Genomic DNA, 19,311 nt, shown 5'->3' with positions numbered 1-19,311 from the left:
CGAACTTATCTGTTTGGTGCCCTTCATCTGTCGGAGCGTGGATCAATCGGCGTTGAGACGGTCTTAACGGCCAATCGGAAGCTTAGCGATATCACCAGGTCACCTGCAGTATACGACTTCTCCAACTGATTACCACCTTATATCTGGACCCTCTGGAACCCCCCATCGCAACAAAGGGTACAAGAATAACTCAACGTGGGTACAATGCCAACCTTGGACTTCGTTCTCGCAAGGACTCCGCTGGTCGCGTTCCTCACAATTTTCATATGCTTTTTTGTGATCTACATCCGAGTACGACGCTACTCGCCAGTATGTCCAGATCCAGCTAACGCACCTATAGCGTAAACCAAACGCCAGCCGTAATCATGGCGTCGAGTCACCAAGCCCATATCCAGGAAAGGAAGCAAAACAAAGCCGCTTTGGCTATCCTCCTGTCACCCCTCTCCCCAGCTTCAACTGGGAAACGACCGAGCCCCTTGTTTTCAGACCATTCAAGCCAAAGTTTCACTTAACTATGGGTGAGCTGTCTCTCTAGTCCCTTAATAGCCTCCAGCTACAAATCGGTGAAGGCATAATAACTAACAAGATAACAGCAATAACCCATCTCGACCTCTCAGACCTGATCCCTATGGACAAAACATACCTCTCCCGCCTCTCTTTGCGAGAAAAGCTCCTGGCTGAGCATCCGGATGTCGTGCGGGGAGTAAATATCCACACGCAGAATCCCACTAAGAATGAGAAGATCCGAGAGGCGCTCTGTGAGTGGTATGCGTATGTTATGGGTACTTACTTGCCAGAGCGGTATCCCACAATGTTTCGGCTTGTCGACCACTTAGGGACTGGGAACGTAAAGTCTGAAAAAATGAGAAAAATGATGATTGAGTCCCTCGTTACGGGGCTAAAGGCTCCTGTTGACCCAGAAGACTTGATGCGTTTTTGTCCGACCAATATTGAAGATGAAGATGACACTGCCCGAACAAAGACTCAACTACTTTACCTGCTCGATACTCTCGGATCCTGGATAGACGAGGATTTTCTTATCCTCCTCCCCTCCCCAGTTCCGCCACCATCATTCGAAGATCATTCTTCAGAATCAGACCCAGAATTGAAATCCCAATACCACCTCGAAGCCTATACAACTTACTATCCGGCTGGCTTTGACACACGCAAGAAGCTCTCTTTATCGCTATCCGCAATTCACGCCCCACTGCCCGGATACAAGCAGAAACTCTCCAAGAGCATGGATCGGTTCTTCGAACGGCTTGAAGTGGGCAAAGCAGTTGTGCGCGTGAACTGGAGTATTATGCCCAAGGGCACGGGGCTGTTTGCTGCGTTTGGAGGGTTGCATAATCATTCCCCTAATGCTGAAAGAGGGAATGAAAAGGTGGAAAAGTTACATCCGGAAAGCTTTGACGGAGAAGACACGTTCCTCCGATGCGAGAGGCAGACGCTACATCGGCTTCCGAACAGTAAGGCGCTTCTGTTTGCGTTCCATACGTATACGTATCCACTTAAGGATGTCAAAGAGGAGGGGCTGGGTGAGGAGCTGGCGATTGCGATAGATGGACTAAAGGAAGGCAGTGTGCCGGAGATCCACGAGTACAAGAACGGGCCATATTGGGGAGAAGCTGTGAAGGCTTTTTTGCGCTCTTAAAGTGAACTTTTAGGCTAAGGTGATTATTACCTTTTTATTCTATATGAATTTATCTTGCTAGGAAGTTATTTGCGGCTAGTAAGGTTTACAGACGCTCAATAACCTTCAGCAGATCAGCCGTAACGCCCATAGCTGTAACATCACCTCCGGCACCAGCACCCTGCACAATGAGTGGGTTGCTGCCGTACCTACGAGTGTAGAAGGAGATAATGTTGTCGCTGCCCTTGAGTCCGGCAATGGCGCTGTCCTTGTCAAACTGCTGCAGTCCAACACGGACCTCCTTCTTAGCAACATCAACGCTACCAACGTATCGCACGACCTTGCCGGCCTTCTCAGCACCCTCTTTGATAGCAGCCATTTGGCTATCGAACTCGGGAAGACGCGCCATGAACTGAGCAATTCCGTCCGCAGACGACGGCAGGCTCGTCAGTTCGGCGGGAATCAGCGACTCAATGGGGAACGAGTCCGGAGACTGCACATCCAGCCCAGCAATACGTGCAAGAATAGTCAGTTTGCGGGCGACGTCCATGCCGTTCAAGTCATCGCGAGGATCAGGCTCTGTGTATCCTAATTCCTTCGCCTGGCTAACGACTTCACTCCACTTCGCGCTCGAAGATCCGGACGCCGGCGCGAAAGTGTTGAACAAGAACGAGAGCGTTCCTGAGAAAACTCCCTCAATGCGCGTGACTTCGTCACCGGTGTTGACGAGATCCTTCAACGTCGAAATAACCGGCAGACCGGCACCAACTGTACTCTCATGGTAAACAAGCGCCTTCCCTTCAGCAGCCGCAGCGAAGATCTCTTTCCACAAGCTCAAGTCCGAGGAGAATCCCTTCTTGTTTGGCGTGACGACACTGATACCCTTGCGCAGAAATACCGGATAGTTGGATGCCAGGGCGGGATCGCTGGTGTTGTCGACAAGAATAGAGCGACCGGGGGCAGAGGCAAGGTACGTGGCAATCTCATCTGGGGTCAATGCGCCGGATTTGGTAAGAGAGGGAGTTTCGACGGCGGTCTTCCATTCCGCGGCGGGGATGGTGGGGGAGTAAGAGGGGGTAGGCGAGAGGAGGGTTTGGCTGGAACGGGCGAGGAGGATCAGTTTTGGGGCGTTTGGGAGGCGTGCCAGTTGGTTGAGAAAAGCGGTTCCTACGCCGCCGACACCTGGGGGCTGTCAGTTAGGAAGGTATGAAGTTAAGAAGTTATTTTGGGGGCGGCTTGAGTTTGAACGTAGGCGGGGTAGGCATAAAGGAAAGATAAAAGGTGGCTTACCGATGACACCGAGGTAAATGGGGGCAGACATATTGCTGATTTGTATGGCTACTCTTAGTCAATTCGAATTGCACGAATCTGCGTTGAACGGGTCAGAGATATAGAGGGGATGTACGAAGTACTAGAAACTATGACTCCGATCACCGGACAGGATCCCCTCCACCGTGGGGTACTTAATAGCTTAGTCAGCGCCCGATCAATTGAGACCGCAATGCGAGTTCGCGGTCCAGTTGCAGTATTCCAGGAACCCGAATTTGAAGTAATCGTCCTACCGACTACCGACATCGAGCAACATGTCAAATCCCTCACTCTACGGTCATAAACCTTCAAAACAACAATCCGCCTCAACAGCACCCTCCTCCTCAACCCTTGCTTTCACAACAACGCTCTCTTCCCTTATCGCCTCGGGCTCAAACGAACGCAGTCACGGGCATGGGCGGCCCCGACCCTCCAAAACTGTTAAATCAGACCTCTTTTCGCGGCCCAACAAAGGCGCTCAGAAGCGCGCCGCGGCTGATCTCCGCGATGACGATGACACAGCTGTTCGGCAGATCCATCAGTCCTCGAAGGACATTGGGTCCGTCGATGAGGCGACACTACACCGCTCAAAAAGAAGGATGGAGGAGAAGGCGAGGCAATACGAGGATTTGAAGAAAGGCCTTCATCTTGCAGCGGGAAGTGATAGCGAGGACGAAGTGACAACAGGACAAGGAGATGCGTATTTTTCGCGGTTGCGAAGAAAGGAAAAGGAGGGATTGGTTGATTTTGATCGGAAATGGGCTGATGAGCAGGATAAGAGTTCTGGCGCGGAATCTGGTTCAGGCGAAGAAGATGACGATAACGCGTCCATCATCTCCTATGAAGACGAGCTCGGCCGCACTCGCCGCGGAACAAGGAAGGAGGCGGCGCAAGCGGCTGAACTGAGAGCAGCTGCCACTGGGGATGCGCAAAATACTGAACGCTGGCGCCCTTCTAGACCAGAGAACCTCATTTACGGTGAGACGGTGCAGAGCGAGGCTTTTCGGCCGACAGACATGGCAGCTGAGCAGATGGCGTACCTTGCAAAGCGGCGTGATCGGTCGCCAACACCGGAGCAAGTACATTACGATGCTGATGCGGAAGTTCGGAATCGGGGAACGGCGTTCTATGCCTTCTCAAAAGATGAGGAAGTGCGCAAGAAGCAAATGGAGGAGTTATTAAATGCAAGGGTCGAGACGGTAAAGGAAAGGGAAGCGAGGAGGGAACGGCGTCTTGAGCGGGAGAGGTTAAAAGATGAGAGGAGGAAGGAGATTGAGAAGCTGAGGGCGAAAAGGCGCGCGGAGATGTTTCTTTCTGGGCTTACGGATGTTGATATCGGAGTTTCGGGGTAGCTTCGCTTTTTCTGATGCTTGGAGTCCGGGGTTGTGTTCAGTATTAGCACCTGATTTGAGATACCCATTATAGTTTTGTTGGCCACTTTTATTTTAACTCTAATTCAACCATATAATACTAAATAACCCAGTTGTACATGCTTCCCTAATAAACTTAGCTCGAATGCGCCATGCTAAGCCGCAGCCTGCAAATCAAATCCAAACGAAAACAATGCTGAGTCTTGCTCCAGAATAAGGAACCGTATCAGTCATAACGCGTAAATCGTAAGTCATGTTTCTGCAGGGCATATCCAGGCCCATTATTAAGTAGTCTTCTGTCGTTATGTCACCATTATTGCCAGTTGTTGCCGAGTTGTAAAACCAATAATCAGTATTATTTATAATAATCTTCAAGTGTAGACCGTAAGCGGTAGATCATATCCTCCCATCGGCGAGTTCCGCCATGATATGTATAAATCCTTCAGCGTCTATTGATTGTTAGTGAAACAAAACCAGAGAAACGATCGAGATATGCAGGTACGGCTTACCCTCACGATTCATGAATTTCAGCAGGTGCCCGCCCTTATGCGTTTTCGGGGGAGTGTAGTCAGGAAATGTAAAAATGGTCTGGGAGAGTTCTCGGAGTATGATGAATTTTGGGTCGCGCTCAACTATACGGAGCCACCGGGGGGTTCGGACGAGGTCCGTTATGAACGTCGTCCAGACAGGGGATCTGTCATTGTTAGCTCTTAATATTTCAGGGAACGCGCGCGTAGCACACCTCTTCATTTCGCCTTTGTGGACTGAGGCTTGGAGCCTTACTGCACCGGTGACAGTGTCCCTATATACGCGCAAGGCATGCACGAAGCCATCATCTATTATTGGTCTACTTAATCAGCCTCTAATCCAAAATAGCGGGTGACTGACTTACGATGCAAAGAGCTCCTGTTCGTGGAAAAGCTCATAGTCACGAATCTGCGACACAGGCCGGCCTGAATCCTGAGAGCGAAGCGCCAGGAATGTGCAGAAGAAAAGCACCATCACTGCAAAAGAATCAGCCATGTCACTCAAATATGGTGACTCAAACGTACTTTCAATTGTGCTGAATTTGAGGTTCGCCCAAACCACCAATTCGGAGCCGCTCCTGCGGCGTCGGCATAGGTTCAGGCATGACGGGCCGCGCCTGTTGATCTCCAGCAAGTTCAATGGAAGGCAATAATAATCTCCAGACTGGCCGCATACAATGCGAGCACGGTGGTCGTCATCCCGAACATAGAAAAGCACGCGAAAGTTGCCGCCGAAAGACCTATGCCTGTTAGTCGAGCCATCGAAGGCTCAAAACTAAACAGCTCTTACAATTCAAGGAGTTTTGTGAAGTCCTCAGCATCAAGCCATTCAAACAAGTCGGGCTGTGGATCCCCATAGCAAATGCACCTGCCGGATGTATTAGTATAGTCTTCGTCAGCTAGATGCTGGGTCCGCACCTATCGCCCCTTGCTGGAAGCCGCGTCTCCGTACGCGGTTGAAAGAACACCTGCGCTGCCCAGTGTTCGTTCGCTATATTAGAACCCAATGAATGACTGGCCGCGGAGCTAGTCACAGGCGAGCTTGGGACGGCGGGAGCTCGGGGAAGTGGGATGTCGAGAAAAGACCCTGAGGAAGGTGAAGTAGGTACTGGTGAGAGATGCACCGGCCGGGCTCGTTCATAAGACCTGCGAGTGCGAGGTTTACGATCACCCATTGGGCTGTTTGGGGCGGTGCTGTTGCTGCTTGAGGACGAGGAGCTCACGGACAATGCGCCGAGACGCCGAGCGAGATGGCCATCCTGTTTTACTAACAGTTCTTGAAACTGTTCGCGCAGGCGAGACATGAACAAGTAGTCGGGTCCAGCTCTACTCATAGCACATATTAGCTCCAAGACCAATTGAGAATTGGGGCCACTCACTCCTTGATCAAGTCCTCCAATTCTCTCAAGAACCCTTTGTAATTGGTTAATCGACGGGATAGAGTCTCGCCCGACTCGTCCATGAAAAACTGGGACATGCCTGCCCAAGCTCGCTTATATGCACTTCGACTAGTCAAGCCTCTACGGCCGTCTAAGTCGCCGAAGAATTCAACAATATCATCAAGAGTATATTGCAAACTGTCACTAACGAGGTCCACATCTGAACGTGCGACATTGAAAATAGCTCCGTGGTGGTGGTGCCGTGACAGCTCCTCTAGCGTTTTCAGGAATGTACTGATCGTGAACAGGTCGGCAATCAGGCCGGTTATTTCGGTACTATGTTCTGGGAGAAAGTCACGAAAGCGACGGAAGCCAGCGGCGACTTCTTCTGCGACACCGGCAACATCGCTCAGCACCATCGTGAGGTCACATATGACAGGCCATGTAAGGCCGGAGGGGCGATTGACTCGGTATATAAAGGAGTTGGTGGGATATGCGGTATAGCCGTGAGCCGTAGCGCACTGTTAAGAAAGGCGCTGTAACAAAGTCGCGCGAAATAGTCGCAAGGCACAAAAACCAGACAGATAACAAATGCTTTTGCTAGTTCCGATGCTATATAAGTGAAATGAAGATTAGAAGATTATGAAAATAGAAAAGAATCACAGCACGATGAGGGGCACGTTGGGGACAGCGCAGAAGTCCACCACTGCACAGTGGGAAGCAGAGGGCGAAGAGGAGTAATCTTGCAGGATCCGAAAAGTGCGGTGATCGGAATCGTCCCCTATATGCATATTGGCTTGATCGAGGATTCTCCGAGAAGAGTCCTGACGGAGACTCAGTGGATGAGAAGACAAGAGGGAGAACTCCACCTGGATCGGTCAGAGATTAAAGGGACGAGCCTATTCAAGTCACCCGCCCTCTCCTTCCCTCCCCTTCCCCCGAGTGCAGACCTCTGAGCAAGAAGACGAGCACGCTCAGGTGGGGTCAGGACAGGCAAAGACAGGGCCCGAGGACATGCGGCTCTCACAATGGATTGAGGACAAACCAGACCTTGACACAGAAGAACGTTGACGTGGTCGCGTCTAATTAGCCTAAGGCTCGCGAAGGTGCAACCCCACTGCATGTATAATGCCGCCGTTAAAGCCACCATCACCTGATAGTGCAGTGGCTGCAAGTCTTGCTCTGAAACATGAGTTCTACCCTTCTTAGCCCTATGAATTGCTTGTCCCGGCTGCTGACTATTAAACACCAGGTTAATGGTTTCACGAATACGAACCTCAGGCTCGAGTTCACTGAGATACAGCGTCAGAATGTCACCAAGGGTCTCCCAAGACCTAACACGACCGTCTTCGGCTTTCCAAAGACGTCCCAGTGTATCCAGGAAGCAGATTTTCACTCGACACTTAGTACGATGGCCAGGTTCCAGTTCCAGGTCTGCTGTGATATTGGAGGACGGCTGCTCCCGCAATCGCCTCTCGAGCGCCTGGCAAGCCGAGCCCCAGCATAGAGTCTAGGTAGAGAATATAGGTCTCGGATATAATTCGAAGGCAATGTCGCTATATCGCAATATCGGCTCCATCTTCAGGTTTCATAACTATCTGGGCTTAGTTTCCTCAATAACCAGAATTAGCCAGTCTTGCACCGTGACTTAAGCCGGTAAATCACGCCTAAGGTATTAGGTAAATGGTGCATTGGTCATCGTGCATTGACAGAAGTCCAGTTCCTCCAAGCACTCCTATATACTCGGAGTAAATCAACGGAGGCGAATACGCGAGGAGCCTCTAATGCACGATTTTAAGATATGATCGGATGGATCGGACATTTTCCGTATTCATTTTAACACGATGTGTCAGAACTATGCAGGAGCATTTTGTAACGTACATTCTAACCTAAAATCTCAGGCATCAACGGAGATAACGGAGCTTGACGCGTCGAGCGTAAACAATGACGTTGTCGCGTCAGGAGCTCGGGCCATCTTGTGTCGAGCTTTTTAACTTCAGCTTCAGCACAGCGCATGAATTCTCAGCGTGCGATAGACTATTGGTTAGTATCAGAATCTCTACTCAATTCCACTCAATGGCATTTCATTACTCGAACCAAGGTCTCCGACGACCAGGTATCAGCGCCGAGCACCTCATTCAAGCAAACCCAGTCCATACACTAACATTCCCATTGAAGATCCTTCATGAACAGAAGAAAAGCAAGGACAAACCGCCATCATCCCAACCCAGAAGCCGTTGATAGAGGACAAACAGATAATAAAGAGACAGTGAAAATTGGAACAATTATCAGTGATTAGAAAAAGCAAAACACACAACGCCGGAGGTCAAGCGACTCGACACTAAGGTGTTTAGGACGACTCCTCATCCTCTTCGGCTTCACCGGCCTACAGTCGACGCGTGATCAGTAACAGGTCGCTCTGCACAAGCGCAATGCATTATAGACATACCTTGTATGCGGCCTTCTCATCCTCGTACCGCTTCTTGTCAGCAGCAGCCTTGTCCTCGTAGGGCTTGCGCTCCTTGTCGCTCAGGCTCTTCCACTTCTCACCGAGCATCTTTCCGACCTGACCTGCAGGATGTTAGACATCAAGCGCAGTAATAGAACGCACACGGAGGTCTTACCGAAGCTGATACCGGGGTTTTCCTCGCGAACCTTGTCGCGGTTGTCGTTGGCGAAGAACATGTAGGCAGAGAGACCACGCTTGGGGGCATTGGGGTCTGCAGAGATCTAGTCAACAGGGGGTTAGGGACAGCGGACAAGGAGACTCACCCTTCTTCTTACGGCCGCCGGTCTCGCGGGTGGCCTTGGTCTTGCGGGTAGGATTGGCCTTAGGCATGGTGAAGGTCTGAAGCTGTTGGACGAAGAGTGCTGTTAGTTGGAACAGAGTTCGAGTCCAGGTGAGGATTTTGACGAAAGAGCCAGGGATTGGGCAAGAATTTCGAGAGTAGATACTCGAACGACGAGGTGAAAATAAAAAGAATAGAGTCAGGGGCCGTTGCGACGACGCGCGCAAGCAAATCAGTGTGGTAGGGCGGTTCAGCAGTGCAGCGCGCGCCCAAACAGAAGCGCGGTCGCAAGTCGGGTGATGGCACGAAAATTAAACGCGCAAAAGAACAACTTACCTGACAATGAGGTCGAAAAGGGTATCAAATTATTTGTCGAGGTTGGCGTTTGCAGCCTGGTAATGTTAGCCGGATGCTCAGTCCACGAACTATACATCGCTGTCGCAAATGCGCGACGACAGCATGGCGCTGGGATAAAGGAAAATTCGACGAAGACGACGATTGCAAGAGCTGAATAAGTAGGAAACAGATTGTTGGAAAGGAAAAGAAGGTGGTTGTGTTGGTGGTGGAGAGCAGAGGCTTGAAAAACGATGTGTTTATTGAGTATACTCACCTATGCGGGTGTACTTTTTGTATGGGAGAGGAAAATGTATGGGAGAGCGTAGTGAGGGAGAGCAGAGAGAGAGAGAGAGGGAGAGGGGAGAGTAGTAGTAGGAGAGAGCGAGGGCGACCGACCGACGGCAAAGCGGGCCACGATTCTTACCAGCGCTTGCTCAAGTGAAGGGGGGCACAGCAAGGGCGACTGGCTGTCCGCTTGCCCGTATCGGTTTTAGCGGTACTTTACATCATTCCACCGTACAACTCCGTACAGTCGTACTAGCAGCTCTATGTCCAAGCACCTGCACTCAGTTCTTCTCTGTCCTCTCCTCAGTCCGGGCACGCCGAGTAGTCGTCCTAGGCCTGAGGGCGTGCGTGTGCAACTCAGCTGGTTCCTGATGAGGGAATCGTAGGTATGAGACTGGCTCGTAAAAACCCACAGTCATGATGTTGATGTTCCATACGTTGAGGGGATTTCTTAGTGCTGTCTTTCAGCTCCTCTGACCAAACACTCAGTCGCGCTCAAGACCTCGGCGCATCCTTGTCGAAAGAAACTGAAATGATAACAGAGGTTCTTTTTTCAGACAGTTTCTTCAGCTGCGGGCGTCGAGAAAGCACCGCCTCGCAAACTTGTCGATGCTCTATATCGCGTTTGCCGTTTCAAACCTTGCGTGAACAGTACAAGAGGCTTCTCCACACGAGCTCTAGGAAATTCGTCAGCTTCGCCTCTCCTGTGTCCTCAATCTTTCCAATCTTTCCAACCCGCGTTCAGGGCTCTGAAACTTCGCTACTCCAAGTTTGCATGTGGAAGGACCCCGGCTACCAGAACCAAAGTACATCCCTCAGTTATTACTGCAGTAACGGTACAGCTAGTGGCCTTGACCTCCTTACTCAATTAAGCTCTGTCTATCCATAGGAGACCAGCTGCCCAGTGTCACACAGCAAACACCTGCTCCTCTGGGTCCTCTCAGAACCAGTCGCAGCGATCGTAAGAGTAGCCGAGTTACCTGTCACATTTGCCAAACCAACCGCCCAGATGGAGCTGGTCATGTAAACGACTCCCAGTTCGCTTTATCTACCACAGTAGAGCTGCGGCCCTGCTGTAGTTTTCCGCTGGTACCTAGCTGGGGGCTGCTGGCCGGCGCCCTGCACCGAGCACCGCACGCAAACTCTGCCCGATCAATCATATTTGTCTAATCGAGCGCGCTTTGAAACTATATTAACTATATTGACACCATATTAAACTTTCCCTTATTGAGGTGGTGCATTTAAGAGCAAGGGCAAGGTTCATTGAGGATCGAGATCGAAACCGGCAGTACGTCCAGGCGACTCCATGACGGCCACGCAAATGCCACCGCATTCCAGCCAAACAACACCACCACGGGCCATCCAGTAAGTTTGCCATGGTAGTGGTATTGTAAGGCCCCGGCCCACGGCCTAATTAATGTGTTGTGTGATTAATAAACAGCAATATTCTCCTGAGCCCTGGGCCCTGACGAATAATGGTGGGTAGCCGTCTGACTCGGAGTTTGGTCACTCTCCCGTCTTTGTCTCCCGTCGTCTTGCATGACTCTTTCAGAGCGTTCCCTCTTCGCCCTTTCGAGCCATCGTTATACCGTAGGTACATGATGACCTCAGCCACGTACCGAACAAGCCATTCAGGTGATGAGCTCTGAAGACTCCAGGCAACTCGAGTGTTTCATGTTCCTGCAGGTTTCTCACTACATTTTGGAACGCGCGTTTTCCTCCACCGCGTGGACTCTGGTTATGACGAATACTTGTTGTTGCTCGACCATGATGTCACGTGGGTCGATACAATCTGGGCAATTTTCGTAAGGACAGAAGAGCACGAATTGTTAGGCATCTGCTACTTCAAAAACGAGCAATTTCGCCACTTAAGATCATAATCACAAACTGTGCCATTAATCAAGGGTATCCTATTAGGTGAAACAACGCCTGTCCAAGCGTAAACACACAGATAAAAGTGACAATTAGGTTGTATATGCCAAAATATCCCTGTACCGCATTAATCATTCAAATCGTCGAGTACTAAAGCCGTGAGATCCTCATCTTCCGCCCAATCCACTCCGCTGCCCACAATAATGGCGCTTGCAACGCTTTTCATGGTTTCCCATTTAGCTTTGCTCTGTTTATGCTCTGCTTCTAGTTGCTCAAGTTGTTGTTTCAGCTCAGGGTCGTCGAGCTGCTCCCGCCAGGACTCGTCGTCCTCGGTAAGCTCGAGAAGCTCCCGGACCAACTCTTGATTTTGTCGGTGGAGCTGCAAATTCTCTACCTCGAGACTGGAGAGCTTCTTCAAGGTCGAAGCTTGCGCCTCAGTGAAGTTTTCCAGCGCCAAGGACAGAACATCGCGGCGGTTGACCAGACGGAAAAGGCTTCTGCATCATCGTTAGCCCTGATACAGTTCGAAATGTCTCCAGGGCAAGCGCGGCACAAAGCATACATACCGCTCAGCAGGGGATGTTCCTTTCAGGTGAACAGCCTTGAGGATAGGGTCTGTAATGAGCACGGTGCTGACCGCTTTTTTCCTCACGGTATACGTAGCTCTCGCGTCGAGGAGCTCGCGTTCTGCAGCGGCAAGCTCCTCGACATTATTTGTGGAGATAACTTCTAGTTCTAGGACCGTCAATAAACGAATAATAAATGGATAGAGGTGCATACCTTGTTCCAGAAGCGCCTTTTCCAGCTCTAGCTCCTGGGTTTGATGATACAACTGGATGATTAATGCTTCTTTGTCTGAGAAAGAGAGTGTGTCTCGGGGATCATCAGCTGCCAAGTCCAGCAGTGTGATCTCGCCCGAGCTCAGTTGAGGGAGGCTCCGCCCTTTGGAAGATGTCATAGAGCAAGGCCTCGTGGCAGGTCAGAGACTCAAAGGAAGCATCTCGTGATCTCGAATATAGAGACCCTGGGTTCCAAGGAATGACTGCACGCTGGGCGGTGGAGTCCCCGGCGTGTGCTCCCGGGCCCGCGTCATCCAAATCCAGCCTAGGCCGGGGAAGCTTCTCAGGCATCTAAGCCTTAACCAGCGGTCTCTTATCATTCCGACACCAACATCCCGCATTCCTCGCCAGACGGGACAGAGAACTTCTGAGCTGTGTTGCTCAGTTGGTGAGGCGGATGTCTCTGCACATCTATATCGCTCACACCGGTGAGCATTTACTAGCCGACTCGGTGTCGTTCTCTACGTATGTTCTCCGCCTAGCGCATGCTGGTACCCCGGGCGCTTGTTCGTTACCAATGCTGACCAACCGGGGATTTATAGTACAGAGGCACTGCGGTCATGGATTACGCAAAGAACGTCTATTCCGTCACAAAGACAGATTTTGATGACGGCTCGTGGGAAGAATGTCAAGATTCAGACCCTTGCCACAGAAGTATGCCCGACCGCTCCGCAGAGTGAGTTTCGCAGGCTGATACCAATCTTCAACACAGAACGAGATATTCTTATACGATCGACGATACGTTAGCGAACAAGACAACGCAGATCTGCCCAAGCTCCCTTCTCCCCAACCTCTCGTGCTCGACAAGCCTCCGGATACGCTTTCGGATCGGAACGACCTACAAGCATGGCGGAACCTATACGCGGCTCGGAAGACATGGGCCGCCGAGCTAACGGAGCGGTGCGAGATGGCGGATACGAGTATCCGCGAGCTGAATGAGCGCACCGGAATCGTCAATCGGGCTGCAAGCGTCGCTCTCGAGAACCTTAAGACGCACGTGGCTGCCTTGGAGAACCGATTTCAAGAAGCCCAGGCTTGGGCGAAAGAACTGTCCAGGGAACAGAAATCGGCGCTTGAAGAATGGAAACGTGCCCTTGCTAACCTCGAAAACATTCCTGCGCGCAAGGAGTTCTCTTTTCTTGGCCGCCCGTCGACACCCAAGAAGGATGCTGACAGGGCGACGGGGACATTACTCGACTATGTGGACGCAGTGGAGGTACAGAAGGCTGGGCCGGAAGCTTCTGCAGCGTCCTCGCGCTTTGCCCAGCAGATTCAGGACATTGAAAGAGCAGTCGGGGAGATCACTGCCGGCACCCAGAGACTGCTCGATGATGTTCCCAATTCGAGGACGGACACCGCTGACGGTCTATTACAAGAGATTGAACCTTTATCCAGGAAGATCCAATCCGATTACGAGCATGTCCTCGGGTTATCCAACAACTCCAAAACACTGGCCAACATATCTAGACTTGCTCTCAACCATACCCAGGATATATTGCCATCGATGCTGGAAATTGCCATGGAAATCAGAGAAAGCCTGGCGGCAGCTGTTAGGCAGTATGACGCTGCAACAAAATCCGCGCTTGGCCGCACGAAACTTATATCCGCTATACAATCGCGCCTAGCTGACGTACAAGCACATATCGCCAACCTTACTTTCCAGAGCGACGCCTTCGATCTGCTGTACTCCGTCTTCCACATGCCCTTGGTATATGGATCTGTTTTGATTGAGTCCGTAAGGCGGCACGAGTTTAATGAGAAGATGAAGAGTGATTCGTTGACCCTGGCAGAGGAACTGTCAATCTTTCAAGACGAGGAACAGCGTCGAAGAAAGAAGTGGGTAAAGAATATGGAAGATTTCCTTTCTGTTACAGACACCACCACTCCGGGAATCGAGGTCAACCTACGAGGACATGAGTTTGATTGGCCAATCGTGACCAGAAAGGACATTGAAACATACATTGAAGACCTGAGATCGAATCCTGGTACAGCCAACGCTGCGCAGGAGTTGGCCCAAGCTTTTAAAGAGCTCGATGCTCCTACGCGCGTGCAACGGCGCAGAGCAAAAGCATTTAAACAAGGCAGTATTTTTGATCTAAGCCGCAGCTCGCTCTTACTCCATAGCGACGAAATAGTTCGAAGCTTGAGAGATGAGAAGCTCAAGCTAGAGGAGAAATTACGAGGCTCAGAAAGCAGGATTCGCAAGTTAGAGGACCTTCTTCATCGGCACAGCCATTTAGGCCGACCTTCAAGTGGCAATTTCTCTATTGACTTCCCTGCATCTCCAGCATCTCCGCATCCGGATCCCATGTCGAGAAGATCTTCGGTATCATCACGGCGATTGTCTTCGAATCAGACATCGGAGGAAAAGAATCTGGTGAATCGGATCGTTCATCTCGAAGCTGATCTCGCTATTGAACGGGAAACTGTGCAACGGCTGCAGAGAGAAGCAGATGCCGAACGGCAATCCAATACCAACAAGATGCAAGAAGCTCAATCTACGAAGAACGACCTTATTGGGAACCTCGAAGCCCGACAACGAGAATTTAGTGATGAGCGGCGGTACTTAGAAGGCGAGGTTAAGCGATTCAAGATTCGCGTTGAGGAGCTCGAAGAGGAGTTGGATCGGCTTACTGACAGCCGCGATCACGAGAAGCAGGATGCAGATGAGCGTATGCACCAGCTGGAGCTGGAATTACAGGACGCACATGCGCGTGCAGATGCAGAAATGCGAAAAGCGAACAACTTACTAGAACAGATGCAGTCTCATAGGGAGGCGGCAGATCGCTCCAAACTTCGAATGGATGAACTTGAGAAACAAGCCACAGAACGAACCCAGAAGGACCAGGAAGTGCGCCATGCCCTGCAGGCTGCTTTCATGAACCTTTCTCCTGGCGGGTCCGTACCCGACGAAATCGTGGACATCATCAAGGCAATCGATGTCCTTTCTGAAGGCTTGACCATACACGCTAAAACTGCCGAAGATAACGCTATGAAAGCCGCGGCAGAGAACAAAACCCTTATAGAGCAGCTTGAGAAGATGGAGTCGAATTATGAGAATGCAAAGAGTGCTTCAGAGCAGTATCAGACTCAACTGACTCAAGCTCGCGAAGAGGTTGAACAAGAACAGTCGAAGGTAAAAGCTATTGAATCTGAGCTGAACGATGAACGAGCTAGTTTACTAGAGCTGGAGTCTAAACTCGCTGCAGGCGAGACAGGCGCAGGCGCCCTACGAGAACATGTTGCAGAGGAAGAACAGAAGCTAAATAACATGTCCCAGCAACTCGCCGAAACCGAGGCTCGGGCTCGACGATCAGAAGAAGAAGCCTTGCAGTGGAGAAAGCGGGCTGAGGCTTTGTCTGAGTCTGATAAACAGGTTGCAGCCAGGATTGATATTCGCACGGCAAGACTTGAGGAACTCTCGAGACAGCTGTTTGGACAAGTGGAAAAGCTGGAGCGCATGTTGGAGCAGCTAGGCTTTACTGTCATTCGCCAAGATGGAGAGATAGTAGTTCAACGATCCTCCAAAGTCAATGCCCTCTCTGCTACTGCAGACACTTTGAGTCAATCTGGTGTGGTTTCTGTGAAGCCGGATCCCAGCCTTCTTAATTGGATGCAAGGCGAACACCCTGAAGAAGAGACGGAGAGATTCAACGCCTTCCTGGAGTCATTGCACCAGTTTAGCGTGGACATCTTCGGCGACGCGGTAGTGAAGCGCGTAAAAGACATCGAGGTTCTCGCTCGAAAATGGCAGAAGGAAGCCCGAGGCTACCGAGACAAATACCACCGTATGCAAAGCGAAGCGCACGACAAGATCGCTTACAGGTCATTCAAAGAAGGCGATCTCGCGCTCTTCCTGCCAACCCGGAACCAAGCCATCCGCTCATGGGCCGCTTTCAATGTCGGTGCACCGCACTACTTCCTTCGCGAACAGGACGTCCACAAACTCCAAGCCAGAGACTGGCTCCTTGCACGAATCACCAAGATCGAAGAGAGAGTTGTCGATCTGTCTAAGTCCATGAACGGTGGCAACCCAGACCGTCGCTCGATCGGCGAAGCAAGCGATGGCGCCTCAATCGATGATGAAAACCCCTTCGAACTTTCTGATGGACTCCGATGGTACCTCCTAGACGCCACGGAGGAGAAACCTGGCGCGCCAGCAACCCCGGGTTTAGGGAAGAGCACCGTTGCCCCTGCGCACGTCGACGCCAAAGGCAGTATCCGTCTCAAACGTACACCTGCCGGAGGCAATGTCACAAAGACACTCACCAGGAGCCTCGACAGCCGTCGGAACAGCTCCGCCTCCGCCTCTATCAAAAGAGGAACACCGCCATCCCGAGCAAACGACTCAACAACAGACCTCGTCCGTCCAGCACAAGCTGAAAGCGAAAGCATCGCTGCTGCTACAGACTCCAAGTCCCAGTCCCAGTCCCAATCACAAGAGCGGGAACGAAGGCAGGAGGCACAAGGGACAGCTGTCATCTTCGATGAGGTTCGCCGCGACCAACTTCAGGGCCCTTGAGATTTCCCCACACGATCCTGAAGTTCATCTATCCCATCGCAGTTCCCAGAAAAGGGCTGACGAGCTGTCATTCATAGGGCTTGGAGCGTCAGCGGTCTCAAACACTTGAGCGAAGCAGTGTACTCGGCGGATCCACACGTCATCCACGTCTAGATCGTGACTATGATCGTGACCGTGATGCCAATGCGAGGTCCATCTCATTGTGTCCGCATAACACCAACGCGGTATCCTATACGGTGTCACCTTCGGCGTCGACATCGACTACCTTCTCGAGCCCGAGCCGTCGTCAGTCGACCCGGTATCGACCCTGGGAGAAGCTGTGGTCCGTTGATCTGGATTATCGGCTGGAAAGCGGGAATTGATGGTTCTGATTTTCTATCCTGCCGATATCTATGTTCAGCTGTTCGGCTTGCACCATACTTCCATGCATCTGTTTCAGTGTGGTCGCGAGTATGTTGATTGCCAGGTTGGTGCTGGAGTGAAATGACTGTGAACGGTTTGCTGTATACTGGGAATTTAGCATGGGCCGCAATTTTCGGCTGGTCCTATCTTGTTCTGTCATCTCTCTACATGATACCCATCGTCCTTAGTATGATGTTCGAATAGCCATGTTTTATGCTTCGTGTCTTATATGTCCTTTACCTAGATCGTATGTTCCGTCGCGCATGTTTGATGTATTGTCATGAGTTTAGATTGAGAATAACCAAGTATTGCTAGCGAACCTTAATCTATAGTGGCCGTGTATTCTCCAACGCCCGGACATAGAAGCCTGCACACAGAACGCCGGCATGTAACCAACTCCACCCTCAAGCTCCTTAGATAAAAGAAAACGCCGCTTATCCGACAAACGAACAAAAATAGATTAATCCAATTGATCCTCAGACTCCTCCCCATCCGCGTCCCCAAAGCCCTCCATCCCTCCAACCTCCTGCCAAAACCGCGTAAAATCCACCCCAGCATCTTCAAACAGCTGCTTAGCCTGCAGCATTGCTCTTGCCTGTCTTTCCGGGGTGAATCCGCCCGGCTGCGTACTCTCATACTGAATCAGCTCGACCCACCGGAAGAAGAGCTCCTCGTGACCCATTTCTGTTAGTTTATCCTTGAAGGCAAGGATCTGGTCACGCTGTTTTGAGCGCGTGCGACCTTCTTCTGTGTTTTCGTCACCAACGTGCCAGATTATCCACCCATCATTGTCTGTGTTAACGAGGACAGCTGTTCGGAATTCGTCCATGGGTACTTGGTTAGGGTTGTTGGTGCTGCTGGTAAGCTCGTGAGCTTTGATCATGGCCTCATAGTCGAGGTCCCAGTCTGCGTCGATGAGAAGGTAGCCTGTCTTAGCGAGGCGGTCAGGCGTCACGGCTGCGACAATCTTGTCGCGCATTTCTTCGTCTTCGCCGATCCAGCGGTTCCGCTCCAGGGTTGCGCTGAGCGCAGACTGGCTGCGGCGGACGATGATTTCTGCGTTGCGGAAGCCAACGCGGCGCCGCCATTGGAAAGGGCCTTTGCAGAATTGGAGTGGCCACGGGAGGAACGTCACGACGAGGAAGTAGTCGAATAGGACTGGGAGAGCGCGGCGGAGAATAAGCGTGGCTAGCTCGGTGAAGGAGAGTGAGGAGGTGTCGAGATTTGCGGAATCGGTAAGGCCAAGAACGGTCGCGAGAAGTTCGGGATACATAGTTCGACCGACGTAAACACGGTAGGCAATGAGGGCTACAATCAGGGCGTTGGTCACGGCTGGGATGATGAACGCCTGCTTCTTAAGGTCGAGGGCCGAAGAGTCGATGTGGAGGAGGTAAACCTCCTTTGGAGAGAGGAGTTTGAGGAATGGCGTCAAGCATTCTGGAGCCAGAGTGAACGGCGGAATAGGCCCCGATTGGGAACTGGGAGTTGAACTTCCAGAGGAGGGTGTAGATGTAGCGGGAGCTTTGCCCTTGGTTGATCGTCTTGCGGATCTGGCCATGGTGCGGAGAAGATGCGGTACGGGCTGGATTCAGTCGGGTTGGAAACCAGATACGAAACGGGTTCCCAAAAATCTTGAAACAGTACTGCTCGAAGCAGCAGACGCAGGTGTAGCTTTATAATCTCCAAGATCAGATGTCGAGGAAGCCACGAAGCCAAGGGAGACCGATGATCAAAACATCTGATGGGGTCACATGCTGTCAGTCGGCAGCCTCTAAACGAAAGCGTGGGAAGGAATATGAGCGCACACTTGGTTCGATCAACTGACGAGTTACTTTACCGTCAATGGGGCCAGTGAGAGACACTTTGCCCGTCGTTGGAGCAGTGAGCAGGAGTACTACAAGTCAGAGGCCACGGCATGACAGCATTATTTTTGGTCTCCGCAGCGCTAACCAAATTGGGACGGGGATTCCCTCGGCCTCAACTTGCTTTGATATTGTTATCCAGGCTCACCTCTCATAGGAGCCACTTTGCTTGCTACAGACGAAATAA

General features: G+C 51.3%; 8 protein-coding genes across 8 annotated transcripts, besides 1 other annotated feature; 3 read left to right on the top strand and 5 right to left on the bottom strand.

Moving 5' to 3' along the window:
• Positions 1–19,311: part of a sequence feature (contig 1.51 915..1114266(-1)) that runs on past both edges of the window.
• On the top strand, positions 205–1,654 carry ANIA_02881 (heme-dependent oxidative N-demethylase family protein; the record flags this gene model as incomplete). Its single annotated transcript, XM_050612604.1, has 3 exons — positions 205–291; positions 341–518; positions 594–1,654. The coding sequence occupies 3 exons, from the start codon at positions 205–207 to the stop codon at positions 1,652–1,654; spliced, it is 1,326 nt and encodes a 441-aa protein (XP_050468512.1).
• Positions 1,708–3,020, bottom strand: ANIA_02882 (homoserine dehydrogenase). The gene is made up of 2 exons (XM_655394.2): positions 2,924–3,020; positions 1,708–2,815 (listed from the first exon to the last, which is right to left on the bottom strand). The coding sequence occupies exons 1-2, from the start codon at positions 2,952–2,954 to the stop codon at positions 1,740–1,742; spliced, it is 1,107 nt and encodes a 368-aa protein (XP_660486.1). The 5' UTR covers positions 2,955–3,020; the 3' UTR covers positions 1,708–1,739.
• Positions 3,217–4,293, top strand: ANIA_02883 (CCDC174 family protein; the record flags this gene model as incomplete). Its single annotated transcript, XM_655395.1, has 1 exon — positions 3,217–4,293. One exon carries the CDS (start codon positions 3,217–3,219, stop codon positions 4,291–4,293), a length of 1,077 nt encoding a protein of 358 aa, XP_660487.1.
• ANIA_02884 (uncharacterized protein) lies at positions 4,708–6,636 on the bottom strand (the record flags this gene model as incomplete). The annotated part of the gene is made up of 7 exons (XM_655396.1): positions 4,708–4,760; positions 4,821–5,113; positions 5,204–5,315; positions 5,364–5,578; positions 5,629–5,706; positions 5,757–6,164; positions 6,218–6,636. 7 exons carry the CDS (start codon positions 6,634–6,636, stop codon positions 4,708–4,710), a joined length of 1,578 nt encoding a protein of 525 aa, XP_660488.1.
• Positions 8,280–9,390, bottom strand: nhp6 (high-mobility group nucleosome-binding protein hmbA). Its single transcript, XM_655397.2, has 5 exons — positions 9,343–9,390; positions 8,990–9,071; positions 8,842–8,937; positions 8,667–8,788; positions 8,280–8,603 (listed from the first exon to the last, which is right to left on the bottom strand). Exons 2-5 carry the CDS (start codon positions 9,054–9,056, stop codon positions 8,568–8,570), a joined length of 321 nt encoding a protein of 106 aa, XP_660489.1. The 5' UTR covers positions 9,057–9,071; positions 9,343–9,390; the 3' UTR covers positions 8,280–8,567.
• ANIA_02886 (protein katA) lies at positions 11,627–12,457 on the bottom strand (the record flags this gene model as incomplete). The annotated part of the gene is made up of 3 exons (XM_655398.1): positions 11,627–11,996; positions 12,066–12,234; positions 12,280–12,457. The coding sequence occupies 3 exons, from the start codon at positions 12,455–12,457 to the stop codon at positions 11,627–11,629; spliced, it is 717 nt and encodes a 238-aa protein (XP_660490.1).
• Positions 12,736–16,860, top strand: atg11 (autophagy protein ATG11; the record flags this gene model as incomplete). The annotated part of the gene is made up of 3 exons (XM_050612603.1): positions 12,736–12,803; positions 12,881–12,992; positions 13,051–16,860. The coding sequence occupies 3 exons, from the start codon at positions 12,736–12,738 to the stop codon at positions 16,858–16,860; spliced, it is 3,990 nt and encodes a 1,329-aa protein (XP_050468511.1).
• Positions 17,533–19,135, bottom strand: ANIA_02888 (uncharacterized protein). The gene is made up of 2 exons (XM_655400.2): positions 19,068–19,135; positions 17,533–19,000 (listed from the first exon to the last, which is right to left on the bottom strand). The coding sequence occupies exon 2, from the start codon at positions 18,818–18,820 to the stop codon at positions 17,723–17,725; it is 1,098 nt and encodes a 365-aa protein (XP_660492.1). The 5' UTR covers positions 18,821–19,000; positions 19,068–19,135; the 3' UTR covers positions 17,533–17,722.

This window comes from Aspergillus nidulans, chromosome VI (assembly GCF_000011425.1).
Source record: "Aspergillus nidulans FGSC A4 chromosome VI".
Taxonomy (NCBI): domain Eukaryota; kingdom Fungi; phylum Ascomycota; class Eurotiomycetes; order Eurotiales; family Aspergillaceae; genus Aspergillus; species Aspergillus nidulans.
The sequence above is the reverse complement of the archived record's forward strand: the minus strand, read 5'-3'. Positions and strand labels throughout refer to the sequence as shown.